This window comes from Tripterygium wilfordii, chromosome 5 (genome assembly GCF_013401445.1).
Source record: "Tripterygium wilfordii isolate XIE 37 chromosome 5, ASM1340144v1, whole genome shotgun sequence".
Lineage (NCBI taxonomy): Eukaryota > Viridiplantae > Streptophyta > Magnoliopsida > Celastrales > Celastraceae > Tripterygium > Tripterygium wilfordii.
This window is the reverse complement of record NC_052236.1, coordinates 11,332,329-11,347,164: the sequence shown is the minus strand read 5'-3', so window position 1 is coordinate 11,347,164 and position 14,836 is coordinate 11,332,329. Positions and strand designations below refer to the sequence as shown.

The 14,836-nt window shown below is 36.9% G+C and overlaps 1 protein-coding gene across 1 annotated transcript; it reads left to right on the top strand.

Annotated features, from left to right (window-relative positions):
• Positions 1-1,188: 1,188 nt before the first annotated feature.
• On the top strand, positions 1,189-12,730 carry LOC119998783 (serine/threonine-protein kinase CTR1-like). Its single transcript, XM_038846212.1, has 16 exons — positions 1,189-2,167; positions 4,620-4,921; positions 5,009-5,153; positions 5,425-5,528; positions 6,091-6,305; positions 6,666-7,079; positions 7,217-7,257; positions 8,115-8,183; positions 8,288-8,388; positions 8,524-8,608; positions 8,753-8,851; positions 9,461-9,529; positions 9,637-9,768; positions 10,733-10,827; positions 10,925-11,119; positions 12,266-12,730. The coding sequence occupies exons 1-15, from the start codon at positions 1,547-1,549 to the stop codon at positions 11,031-11,033; spliced, it is 2,601 nt and encodes an 866-aa protein (XP_038702140.1). The 5' UTR covers positions 1,189-1,546; the 3' UTR covers positions 11,034-11,119; positions 12,266-12,730.
• Positions 12,731-14,836: the final 2,106 nt, after the last annotated feature.

Below are 14,836 nucleotides of genomic sequence, written 5' to 3'. Positions count from 1 at the left end.
ATGTTCACAATATGTATAATGGAGTGTATTTCAAGTACTTGATAAATAGTGAAGAGAGAGATTATGAATAGGAAGAGAGAGGTCATGAAAATTAAGAGAGAGGTGATGGAAAGAAAGAGAGATAAAATTGAAAGGAAGAGAGAGATGATGAAAATGAAGAGAGAGAAAATATAAAAAAATGGGTATAGAGTGTTGGAATGTATGGAGTGTTGATGAATAGTGTTCATTGTGGGACCCACTCACCTAATTAAATTGTGCCACATAGGAGAGATGAGAAGAAAGAGAATGATTTTGAAGTGCTTGATTACATTATCCCCTGTGGATGCTCTTAACAAGCATATATGATAGAGCACTTCTCACATAACATCCGTAAATACTATGGCGCTCATTTCACATGTATCAAGGGTTAGTGGTCAAGTTATGCGGGTCTCACTGTTTCAATCGCTTTGTTTTAGTCATTTGTTGCAGACATCCGTAAATACGTAAATATTATGGACTCTACTCATTTCATATAAATCAAGGGTAACTAGTAGTCAAGTCATGTGAGTCCCACTATTTCAGGCTCTCTCTTTTTTACCGTTTATTGTGGATGTCCGTATAAGAGAATATTGTAATTAAAAGATTTATGGGTGAAAATTAGAGTTTACAGTAATTTTTCACTTGACAATATGATAAATTGAGTCAAAATCCAACATAACTACAAAGATATTGCTCGTCGATTAGCAGAGCTTGAGGATAAATAACTCGATAAGTCTACAATGAAGCCCGACAAGAAGACAAATCAAGTCGCTATCCCGGTCCCGAAGGTCCATGATTGTCGATATACTTTAAATCTAGGGCATATATAAGAGGTCATTGGAAAATAATTTTTCACTTTACAATATGATAAATTAAGTCAAAATCCACATAACTACAAAGATATTGCTCATGGATTAGCGGAGCTTGAGGAGAAAGAATTTGATAAATCTACGACGAAGCCCGACAAAAAGACAAATCAGGTCGATATCTGAGTGCTTATATACTCTAAATCTAGGTGTCATATATAAGAGGTCATCGGGCGTTATGTACGTGATATTGAGCCATTAGAAATGTTATAGCCGTTACGTTGTAACTACTCGAGAGTCGAGACCATTTACTTCGACCCAGTTATAAACCCTACCCCAACCCACTTTCTGATCCTGGCCCCGCCCTGCGTGCGGGTTAGATTGGGCACTTCGGGTTGGGGAGGAATTCTCATCCCTAAGAAAGTGGTTCTCCACAAACTATTAGCTATTCTTCCCTCTCAAACACTCTCTTAAGTACGCTCCCAAACATTCTCTCTAAATACTCTGGCTGAGATTGAATGAATAAATCTAATGGTTGATAGAGCTCTGGTTGTGGTTGAAAAACCGTCCATTCCTTTCTCTCTTCGACAATTGAATAATTATTGAGAGAAAACAAGTTGAAATCCAAAATTCTATGGAAAGATTTGCGATACAGGCAATTCACTTCTTCGACAATGATACTTATTAGGGTTTTTTGAGGCATCAGTTCTACTAATTCTCCAATGGAAATGCCCGGTAGTAGATCCAACTATACTCTCCTCAGTCAATATCCTGACGACCATTTTTCTGGCGCCGGAGGAGGAACGCCGGCTCCGTACTATGAGTCGCTTTCCGGAGAGTCCAACAACAATAAACCGAAGGTTGAGAGAGGATTCAATTGGGACTCCAGTGGCGATCATCGAGTGAATCAGCAGGGGAATCGGAACCTGTACTCATCGATCGGATTGCAGAGGCAATCAAGTGGAAGCAGCTTTGGGGAAAGCTCGCTTTCGGGGGATTACTACGTCCCGACCACTCTTTCAACTTCAGCGACTAATGAGATCGATGGGTACGGTTACTTGCATGAAGATGCGTTGAGGGTTGGTGCCGGAGGAGGACTAGGAGGGGAGTTGAGAGTAAAAGCCTTCCCAGAGGCGGTTGCGGGGACGGGAGTGTCATCCTCGGGGAAGAGCTGGGCTCAGCAGACGGAGGAGAGTTACCAGATACAGTTGGAGTTGGCGTTGAGGCTATCTTCAGACGTCGCCTGCGCCGATGATCCTAATTTTTTGGATCCTGGGCCTGATGAGTCCGCGGTGCGATCCTTGTCTTTGAGGTCAGCCGAAGCTGTGTCTCATCGGTTTTGGGTAGGGTTTCATTTCAATTCTAGCTCTGTTGATTTTTTGATGGCATGCTATGTTGTAGGCTGCTAACTTGTAAACAGTTCAATCTGGCTGCTTAGATATTCTATTGAATAATTTTAGTATATTTAGCTCGAGGCATATTGACCATGGTAATACACATGAAATTCCGACTATAAACCTATGAGACTCTCCATTGTAATGAGATATCTTATTGTAAGTTTATCATTACGGCAGTAAGCTGCTGTCAGATGCGGGCACTACAGACTTGATACAGTCTTCCGCATTTATAATCTGCTTATTTTACCAGCAAGAACGATTTGATTGGAGTTGAAGAGTAACAGATGTACTTCTGAGGATATAGAAATAGCAATTCTGGAAGAACCGAAGAATAAGGGTAGCACCTGTGAGACTTTTGTTAGTATGCTTGTGGATAGGGTGACAGTGATGAAAAATGCATAAGATGATATCAGTGATCCAAGGAAAGATCTCGTCGCTCATAATTAAAGTTCAGTAGATGGTTCTAGGAAGAACTGGATACTAAAAGATCATTCCTCGACTAATCCACATAATTGGGATACAAAGCTATGGTGCATATTTACTTTGAGTCGGTGAGTGAAGCATGGATCAGGAGTCTGGACCTACAACCGGTGCACCAAGTAATCATTTTTTAACAAAATCGCAATAAATAGAAAATAGTCAAGGTATGAAATTCAACTATGTCTTTCCTTGTTCTTGGTACAACCGAATTCTTTGAGTTTGCAACTAATTTATGCTGTTGGATAAAATTTGGGAAGCAAATTCCTTTCTTATTCAGATCCAATGGACGAGCTTAAGATTCAAGAGTCAAAAGTACTATCTTTCTCTAATTATTGTGGTTCTATAAAAAAACTCATTATTTGGTGCACTGGTTATAGCCTTAATAGGTGAGGTGCATTGCCAGTGAAGACCATATTTTCTGATGGTGGATGCCAGAGAGTTGCAAATTATTTTTAGGAAAAAATGATTCCTAGCATGTCATTTTTTTTATCAATGGAGTCATATACTTTGCTCTGCTGTTTATATCGAACAAGGTGGTAAAAGGTGACTTGCTTTTGAGTTTTGAGGGTTCCTATGTTCAGTTCTGTTTGTGTATTATATTGGCTGTTAATAAAAGACTTGGGAGATGTAGAGGACTGGGTGTTATGATAATTTTGAGGAAAGTCTGTGCAAAAGAGCTCTTCATACTTCTCAGTTATCTTTAATGTCTTTTTTTTATTTATTATTTTTTAATGTGGGTGATGTCGTTATTTATTCCTCATTCTCAACTGATTGGTTGAGTGGATATCCTAAGTGGATTCTGTGGCTGTAGATATCAGCTATGAGTTATCCGGATAATAATATCAAGGTGCACTTAACAATAAATGGAGAAAGTAAAGGAGAGCAAGGAGCATTGGAACAACTGTTGCTTAAAGGATGCTTCGGTCAGAGCCTCCTTTGATGTGTTATCTAAGTTGGCTCTGGATAATTATGTTTTTAAGAGAATTGCCAAATATATTGGGATAGGAAATTAAGAATTTCGGTCTTCATACACAGACTCACTTGCTGGTGTCTGTTTCAGTTTGAATCCAGCTATCTGTCTTGCCACCTTGTTGCCATCTTTTGTAAATGAAAAATGCTTTGTTGTGTCTGTATGGGCCAAAAGCCGTTCGCTTGAAATACTTGAGCATAATTCGAAGGGCCTAAGGCCCAAGGCTTATAATACCAAATAAGTCCCAGATTGGGCCGTAGGTCCAACCATGGCCCAATGAAGAAGCTCGTCCGTACGGTCAACATGTGCTGACCACGTGATCTGGAACACTATAAATAGAGGACTCCTCTTCATTTACTCTCTCAACTACCTGGTAACTCACTCTCTCTCTCTAAAAGCCATTCACTTCTCTTATTAAAATATCTCCCACCGTTGACTGACTTGACCGTCAGAGCTTCTTCTGCCTGCACCACATCGATGACCTAGCTTCACTGTCGATCCCACCTTTGATCTTGCAGGATTGTCATAGGCCTCATCCGACGATTACAAATTGATTGCAGATTACAGTGTCTTGCCCTCGTGTGTTTCCCAAAGTAGGTAGGGGTCATTTGAAATGGTTGGTTTGTCGTCCTGCTTCAGTTGTGCTTGCAGAAGAAGGGGGTTGGCTGAAAGATTAGCTTACGTCTATCACGGATTTATGGTTCTATCACGCATTTATGGTGATTAGAAGCTCAATGGTAACATATGGTTCCTTTTGGTTATCAGAAAAAACCTAATTAGAAAATATTCTAGGTCTCATCATTTTGTTTCAGTAATTTTTGAAATCTTGAGGGAGCGATATCTTCTGCTGCTGCAAAATAATCATATATGTGTGTGTGTGTGTCCATTTGTTTTTCTCTTTTGTCCATAGAATCCAAAGATCACACTTTTTCTGACCCTATGCATCAGGTGAATGGCTGCTTGTCATACTTTGATAAAATTCCTGATGGATTTTACCTAATACATGGAATGGATCCATATGTGTGGACGGTTTGTATTGACTTGCAAGAGAATGGTCGTATTCCATCTCTTGAATCACTAAAGTCTATTGATCCTAGAATGGATACTTCAATTGAAGTGGTTTTGATGGATCACCATACAGATTCAAGCTTGAAGGAACTCCAAAATAGGGTCCTTAGCATTTCTTCTAACTGCATAACCACCCAAGAGGTTGCTGATCAACTGGCAAAACTTGTCTGCAATCATATGGGGTGAGTTCTCAATTTTTATTTGTACAAAGAAACAAAATAACTCTGTTTGTTTCCTATTAGCTAATTGAACTTTGTTGCTGTTACAAGGGGTTCAGTTACAACTGGAGAACATGACTTCATTTCCATCTGGAGAGAGAACATTGATGATTTAAAAGATCGCCTACGATCAATTGTTCTTCCTTTAGGCAGCCTGTCTGTTGGACTCTGCAGGCATCGAGCTTTACTATTTAAAGTAAGGTTGCAGTCTTTCATGGTGTTTTCTTCCATATTTATATAGCACGAATTTTTTGCATTTTAATTAGTTGGTTCAATAATTATGATTATGTTTGTTGCTTATGTCAAATAATCTTATTTAATCAGTTACCACAACTTCTAGGTTATTCTTGATTTTAATTTGGTTTTGACACATAAGCTTAACTACTTATTCATTAGAGGATGTCTTTTTCAGTTTATATGTTTGTTGAAAGGTCATTCAGTCTTATGTTTTGCATGTGATATGATAGGTCCTTGCTGATACAATTGACTTACCATGCCGAATCGCTAAGGGCTGCAAATATTGCAAGCGGGCTGATGCTTCCTCTTGTCTTGTTCGGTTTGGGCTTGACAGGTATGTTTTGTGGGTTTTCTATTCAAGAAAAGAAAGACAGCCATCTTTTGCTTGTGACTTGGCTATTGTGTATCTTCTGGTGTTGTACTTGTTACGCAATTGACTCAGTAGTGTTTCTGTAAATGTTAATGTACATTATGTACTCTAGGAGTGTTGGAATATGGTATAAATGATGTGAAACACCCCAACCCAACAAGTTAAGTTATTGGTTTGAATGGCAAAGTAACTAATCTTAACATGGTAATGGAGCATGAGGTTTTGGGTTCAAACCTTAGCCTCCGCAATTTAAACCCTCAATTTATTGTTGTCCCAAGTGTGGGCCTTTGTAAAAGCCCCTGGTGTTGGGCCTCGTTTGTTATGCACATGTTGGCCCGTTGGATTGTCCTGTCTACATGTGAGGGGGTGTTGGAATATGGTATAAATGATGTGAAACGCTCAAACCCAACAAGTTAACTTATTGGGTTGAATGGCAAAGTAACTAATCTTAACAAGGAGAATGTTAGGTATATCTTTTATAAGTAATGTGTCAAAAAACTTATGAAGTATATTTCTAACATGTCAGGGAGTATCTAGTTGATTTAATTGGAAAGCCAGGTCACTTATGGGAGCCTGATTCCTTGCTCAATGGTCCTTCTTCCATCTCAATTTCTTCACCATTGCGCTTTCCAAGACTCCAATCAGTTGAACCTACCATTGATTTCAGATCACTGGCCAGAACATATTTCTCAGATTGCCAGTCACTTAACCTTGTATTTGATGAAGCATCAGCATCAGCAGGTAAGTGTGATATGTCTGCTGCTGGCAACTTTTTACGATGATTAATGTTGATATTCCTTCCTAGAAGCCTAATTGGTTTGCAAATATAGTTGGATAATCCAGTCAATGGCAAACATTTAAGATGAAGAATACAATTTAACTAGGTTGATGTTTATCTTTTGATTATTTGTCTTACTGGATATATTTGAGAGAGCTTCCTCTTCTTGTGCATGGGAGTTGATTTTATCTCTAGTGTGTGGGAGTTGTTTTTATTTACTATATCATATATATCTCTTACTAGACTCCCCCATTGATGAGACTTTTGTTATTTATTGAGCTTTAAGGTTCAAATTCAAAAGTTGCTGATGGTTATTGTTGCAGGTACTGCTCTAAATAAAGAAGATCCTGGATTCTCTTTGTATCCTAAGCAGTATGATAAGATGGGAAGAGACAGAAATAACGTTGTCCAAATCCCAAGAAACGGCAATGAAATTTCTCAGCTAACTCCGCCGGTGAGAGTTGGTCTGCCAGGTGACCAAGTTGCAGATTCCCGACTCTTGAACTTGAAGAACCTGATTAAAGATTTCCCTTTAAAGCCTATCCAGCTTACTGCTCACTGTGATGGTCAACCAATTTTAACATCATCTGATCAGAGAGTAGATGCGACTAAAGATTTAAAGTTTGCTGAAGGCAGTCAACTGGTTTCTAGTAGACCCAGCAAAGAACTTTCATTTGATGTGGAGGATTTGGATATCCCATGGAGTGATCTTGTTTTGAAAGAGAGAATTGGAGCAGGTATTTTATCCACTCTTGTTCTAAGAGTTTCATCTGAGGCATGATTATGTTTGTAGAGAAACAGTGAATCTTCCTGTTTGTGAGGATCTCGCTGGTGATGGTTCTTACGTACTTGAACTTTGTTACTGTGTTTTCAGGTTCTTTCGGAACTGTTCATCGTGCCGATTGGCATGGCTCGGTAAGCTATTGGATCTCTTTCTTCATGGTTATATTGTTATAAATAGAGTGAAGATCACACCCAGCTCTGTAATTGCTGATTTATGTTTGATTGTGAATGCTAGAGTTGTCAAAACTTATTGACAACCTGCAATGTCAACTTAGATAGGCTAATCAGACAGCTTAAGTAACATTTAACACTTAATTTTACATGTGAAAGACTCGTGCATCTTTGCTAGAATAGTTTGGCAACATATAGTCCGGACTCCAGACACGAACTCTATCAGAACATGATGTAGTCCTCGGACACTGTTTTTGCGGGGATATGTAGTTGGTCATATAGTTTTCAAGCATTTCATCTACAGGGGGAGATTTCTTTTAAATGGCAATCATGTCTCTGATTCTATTTTGGGTTGCAAGTGATCCTTGCAACTTTACTTTGCCCTCTATCTTACATTAACAAGAATAAGGCAGTGACAAATAGTTTGACCCTTCTGGCAGTATCTCCTGTTCAGACTATGTTGTAATCTTGATGCATATTTTGTAGTCACAACAACTGATATATACAGCAGTTCTTCTAGTTTACGCATTTCATATTCTGGGGGCAATATTTCAAATTGCAACATGCTATTTTGATTCTGTTTTTTGATTGAAAGTGAATCTTCCAAATTACCATGCCTTGCATCCCCACTTTGCACACTGATTTTCTTCAATTGGGTGGTTGTGGAAGTGTTTGCAATTATCAATGAGTGTGCTCAAACTCAAAAGTCTTTTTTGAACATGAGCAATTCTAGAGTTTCAGAGTTTTACTGTGATGATATTTGAATTAATGGATTTGGGGTCATCACTTTCTCATACTAATGACATGTACGCTTACAGGAAGTTGCTGTGAAAATTCTAATGGAACAAGACTTCCATGCGGAACGGTTCAAGGAATTCTTAAGGGAGGTAGGATCATTATTTTTGGCTTTTAATTGTGCTCCAATCTCAAGAAAATAATCAAATATCTGATTTTTTCGTGGTTTTATCTCCCTTTTCACTTTGTTTGTCAGGTTGCAATTATGAAACGCTTAAGGCATCCAAATATTGTTCTCTTTATGGGTGCCGTGACTCAGCCTCCAAATTTATCCATTGTGACAGAATATTTATCAAGGTTTTTATGTCGTCTTAAATCTCACACCCCACCTTCCTTTCCCCTGGCAGGAAAAAAAAACTTTCTTAAATAGCACAGTAGAAATAATGAAAGTACTCTTTTCTTCTAATCTTTAATGATTGTTTGGCAATGCAGAGGTAGCTTGTATCGGCTCTTGCACAAATCTGGTGCAAGAGAGGTGTTAGATGAAAGACGGAGGTTGAGTATGGCCTATGATGTGGTATGCATTGATAATTTAGAAAAAAATTATCTTGAAATTTGTTGTCCTCTTCTATTTTTAATTTGTTGTCGACTCGTTGGATTTCCATAAGGTTTTACATAGTCTTAATGCGTTTAGCCTGACTGACATTTTTTTCTTGAACAGGCTAAAGGCCTGAATTATCTTCACAGACGCAATCCCCCAATTGTTCATAGAGATTTGAAATCACCGAATCTTTTGGTTGACAAAAAATATACAGTGAAGGTAAAACTGAGCTGTTCTTGAATGTGTCAACTGGGAAACTGTGCTCCCTTCCGTTGGCTTTGTTTATTTGTTCACTTTGTCTAACACGAGGCATGTTCAGACCGATAATTCTGCATTTTCAACCTGAAAACTGTGTTTTGTTAGACTTTAAACCATCTTATCACTGCTTTATTCTTTCACGGATATTGCTATTCCTTGTTTTTTGTTCAATGTATGCACCACCATTGTTTTCTTTGTCGAAAAGCCAATTTGTCCTTCTTGTCACATTCTGCTTGGTGAAGAAAATAGCAAAGACGGAATTTTTAAATCTTATTGTTGGTATTTGTTGGGCTTCTTTGTGAATGTCATGATATATATGCTGCTACGTTGTCATGGTAATTGCTGCAGGACGTGGCTGTTGTTTCTTAAACTAGCATTTGGAGAAGCAAATTTATGAATTACTGAGAAAATTTTACAGGACTCCTTGGGTTGATTTTTTTTAAGTGTGCGCTGGGCACATTGTTTTGCTGCTTTGAACTTTTGTTCTCTCTCTTTGTAATTTTTCCATTTTACTTTGGTTCCTGTGCTCATTGTTTTGCAAACCTTGCTCACATTGTTCGGTACATTCAGGTTTGCGATTTTGGTCTTTCTCGCTTTAAGGCAAACACATTTCTTTCATCTAAGTCAGCGGCAGGGACTGTGAGTTCTTTTAAACTTAGACAATTGGCTCCAGTTTGTAGTTTAGAGTGGTTGGGGACCCTTTGCACCTGACCATTAATGATATTTTCCTTTTGTCAATTCATTAGCCTGAATGGATGGCACCAGAAGTTCTCCGTGATGAACCATCCAATGAAAAGTCAGATGTATACAGCTTTGGTGTGATATTGTGGGAGCTCGCAACGCTGCAACAACCCTGGGGTAATTTAAATCCTGCACAGGTCGGTTATCTATCTTGTATGTTACACGTGAAATGATCATGTTGCTGCTGTTGAACATCTCTTGTTAAGGGTAAAGGTACTTGAAAATTGAATGGGATGTGGCAAAATTTTGACACAATTGATATTTGCAAAATTGTGATCAAAGCATTATGTATTCAGGTAATAAAAGGATGCTGACGATGAAAGGAATATACTTTCGTCATGATGATTGTTACAATATATATATAAATGATGGGAAACGTCACAAATCAACAAGTTAACTTATTGGGTTGAATGACAAAGTAACTAATCTTAATATGGTATCTGAGTAAGAGGTCTTGGGTTCAAAACTTAGTTTCCATAATTTAAATTCTCATTTCTTGTTGCCCCAAGTGTGGGGCATTTATAAGAGTAGCCCTGGTGTTGGGCCTCATTTGTTGTGGACGTGTTGGGTCGTTGGAGTTGTCCAACCCATACGTGAAGGGAGTGTTAGAATATATATATAAATGAGGTGAAACGCCACTAATCAACAAGTTAACTTAATGGGTTGAATGACAATGTAACTAATCTTGATGATGATAAAACTGATACGAAGAGACATCTGCATGAAATATCGAAGATGGAACTATTATGAGCAAAATGCTTCGCTTTGAAAAGATTTATTGCTATAATTAGTCGCAATCTACTTTTATCCCAAACAGTGGTTAACTATTAATGATTCGAACTTGTATTCATGTACATTACGTGCATGTAATACACTGTCTATGCCTCCCCAATTATTTAATTCTGATGCGCATATTCAGCTGCTTTGCATTTATTTATACACCTTGGTTTGAGGATAACTGTAAGTTGGATTTTCTATTTGTTTCACCCTTATTGTTTCAGGGTTTTTGCTAGTCTCTTTTCCTTGTTGTCTACATAAACTCCATGAAGAAGATGTACTGGCTCTGTAATTTGATAAATATGTATTATGATGATTTTGCAGGTCGTAGCAGCGGTTGGTTTCAAGGGAAAGAGGCCTGAGATTCCACGCAATTTGAACCCCCAAGTCTCTGCCATTATTGAGACCTGCTGGGCTAAGTTAGTTTTAAGTTTCATCTTACGTGACAACTGACAATTTCCATAGCAACAATCTTGGCTCAGTACTTTACTAATTAATTAACTAATTATGATGCAGTGAGCCATGGAAACGTCCTTCCTTTGCCAGTATCATGGAATCTTTAAGACCATTAATTAAACCTCCTACGCCTCAGCCAGGTCGTGCAGACATGCCATTGCTTACATGAAGGGATGGTACGACGTAGGGTTACTCTTTGTGCACATTATACGACATTCTTTTGAGACTGGATATCTGGAAGTGATCAATAATCAGGTAAGTTCTTATAGCTATGTTTACTATGACATCAATCTCATTTTGGCAAGAAATTCCTTGAGATTTAAATGAAAGTTGATAGAAAAAATGAAACTTCAAATCTTAGCCTAACAAATTCAACTGGCTTTATGGTTCGAATTTACACATTTTTACTAGATTATGGAATTACATGGAACTTTAATCTTGCCATATATGCTTTGGGACTGGCTCTATGTGCGGATTAGCAGTTTATATAACAGGACAGGCTCTGATCGGATGAAGGTTTTATGAGACGCTCCATTCCTGGAGGTGGGGTTGGAAACGAATGCCTCTTTGAAACAAAATGAGGTGTGACAGGTTTGGGAAATCTTTAAACACCTCTTAGAAATCTCCAAACCTCCGGATTGGGGGATGAAGGTGATGTTTTTTCCAAAACCTTAAATTAGGGTGTCAGGAGGTTTTGGGAAACCCTTCTCTTAAAAATTCTTCGATTCTTGATTCTCTGAAACAGGTTTTGTTACACAACCCTTCATTAACACCTTCTTCCTTCCAACCCTGGTGAGCGGCCTACCTTTAAAAAAACCTTTAAAATTTTAAATAACCTTCCAATGCCTCGTCCAATCAAGCTTTAAGCGGCTTTTAATTCTTCCCTTTTTAGGGTTGTTGGGGTTGGGGATCTGTTGAATGGTTAGTTTCTCCCCTTGAGCCCCCATTATACATAAGACTGTTTATAGCGTAGGTTGCTAGCCAGATTTTAAATTCACATGCCCTGAACTGTGCAAAAAAGAATTTTCTTAATCTTATTTTCAGTCTGTTTGTTTCATAATTCTTTTTCTTTTACAAGCATTGTTTCATGATTCCGATAGTGCTAAATGTACATAATAAAACATCCCTAAATATCCCTAATACACATGGCATGCCACATAAGCCAGATGACATGGCAAATTCAAAATATAAAAAATTTGAAACAAAAATTAGGCGGTGGACCAAAATCCAATACAAAAGAATCCCTAAAAATCAAAAAGAGAGATATATTTCTCTCACTTCTCTCATGTCTCTCTCACTTCTCTCCCTCTTTCCCTTCTCTCTTTCAACCAATCTCCATCTACAACATTTCTCCCTCTCCAACCACTCTTCACCTTCAATCTCTCTCTTCATCTTGTGTAGACGATGCTGTAGATCTGGTGACGAGGAAGACGACGACACTAGTGTTAGATGGTGATGAGGAAGCCATGGAGAAGCACTAGTGGAGGTTGGTGGTGGTCTTGAAGATCTATAAAGGTGAGACTTTTTAAAGCAAGGGAAGAGAGTCAAATTTTCAAAAAAATTGATTTTGTTTAGGATTATCACTGAGAATAGTGAAGACATTTGATTTTGTAGAGTAAGATCTTGATTTTGTGACAAAAATTTGATTTTGTGACAAAAATTTGATTTTGTTAGGGAATCAGTTTGTAAATTGGAGGTCAGATATTGTGTAATTATCAACCTAAACAATGTAATCAAGGCTAGATGTTGTGTAATTATCAACCGAAACAATGTAATTAGGACCCGTGTAAAATGAGACAGTATATCTTCACAGCTTGGTTTGTTTGGGTTGGTGGGTCGCTGCTGTTTTTTCTACGTTGGTTATGGGTTTGTTTGTTTGAGATATTCTGTGTTGTGGGTTTGTTTGTTTGGGGTCTTTCATGTTGTGACTTTGGTGTTTGTAATATTTGATGTTGTGGGTTTAATTTGTCTTTGGTTTTGCCTCAGAGCTAGTTGGAGGGTTCTCCTCTTTCACTGGACGTTCAAATCTCTATTAAATAATTACATTATTTTAATGTGTTATACATTGATAGTTTTAAATACATTATTTCAATGCATAATTACACTGATAACTTTTAATTACAAAACAAGTGAATAATGACATTATTCAAATGCATAATTACACATTGATATTTTCAATTACATTATTGTAATCATACTTACATAGTTCACAATATATTGCTCTAACATAGTAATTAGAAATTTTTTTCTCAAAATTATATAATAATCTATGGAATCATCAAAAATATTGAATTCAAAACATACAAATATCATGTGAATCCAATTTGTTTTATCCTTTGACGCACTTGACAATATATATGTAACTATTTCTTTGAACGTTCAAATCTCTATTCAAAGTAAATAGTTACATTATTTCAATGCGTAATTATATTGATAACTTTTAATTACAAAACAAATGAATAATGACATTATTCCAATGCGTAATTACACATTGATATTTTCAATTATATTATTGTGATCATATTTACATAGTTCACAATATATTGCTCTAACGTCATAGTTATAAATTATTTTCTCAAAATTATATAACAATTTATGGAATCATCAAAAAAGGCTGAGTTCAAAACATATGAATGTGAATGTGAATTTAATTTGTCTTCTCTTTTGATGCACTTGGCAATATATATGTAATTACATTGTTTGCAAGTCCAATTACACTTGATATATATGTAATTACATTGTTTGTAAGTCCAATTACACTTGATAAATTTATAATTTATAATTATATTGCCTTAATTATATCTCATAAACAATCTGGATGATTATCAAACACCAATGGATAAATTACATTATTTAAATTTGGAATTACACACTGATAATTTTTAATTACATTATTATGGTCATACTGACACATTGATTTATGTGTTAGCATGACTCTCATGAAGGAGAGAGAAAAATATACATTTGAGTTGTAAATAAGTTAGTAGGAGAGAGGAAAAAAAGTAAAATTGAGTTGAAAAAAGTATGAGATAGAAAATTAAATTTGACATAAAGATAAACATGAAAGAGAAAAAGTAAATCAAAAAAGTTAATATTTTGAAAAACGTGAGAGAGATCATGAGAGAAAAGTGGAGAAAGAGAGAGAAAGCGTACATATCTCACAAAAGAAGCGGGAGTACCGAGAGGAAGAAGCGGGAGAAACGAGTTGGAGTAAAAGAAACTGCCAGGCTTTGTCTGATAAAATATCTACCTGGCATCCAATGTGTACAGCCGGGTAGATTATGGAGTTTTATGGACCGAAATATCTATGGAAGATTAACATTTTCCTTCATAATTCTAATCCTCATTATAATCTGACCATTGCAGACTTATTGTTGTACGACATTACCAACTGAGAGTTGTATATATATATATTCTCTCAGAACAAACCAAGGAACTGATTTGCCTGCTGCCCACGAAATATTACACCCAAGTAATGTTTAATGTCATTATGGGAATGCTATATAGAATTCTTCCTCCATGGTTCTCTAAGTACAAATTTTAACAAGATATAGATTAATGTGAAGTTGCTTGACCTAACTGGCTGTTCGCAACTTAGCATGGACTGACAGTGTTAAGTCATGCTTTATTATTATTAAATAAATCCTAGTTGTCTAGGAAGTTTGTTAGGATTTGAAGTAGTAGTTGGTTTGAACGAGTCTTTGGGGTGTATCCCATCTGATTAGGAGTGTTAGTTCATTTTCATGTACCTGGACGTGTATGACTATATATATATAGCCTCTCTTATTTATTTTAATAACACAAGTTTTTCACCTCATTCAATTTCTCATATTCATCTCAAACCTTAGAATACAACAGACAGAGCATTGTATTGATTGTGAAAGTTAATCATTAATGAAGGGCCATATAATCGAAATAGAGGAGAAGATTTAGACAAAATAGTTCTTTCTAGCTAAAGCAATAAAGGCCACG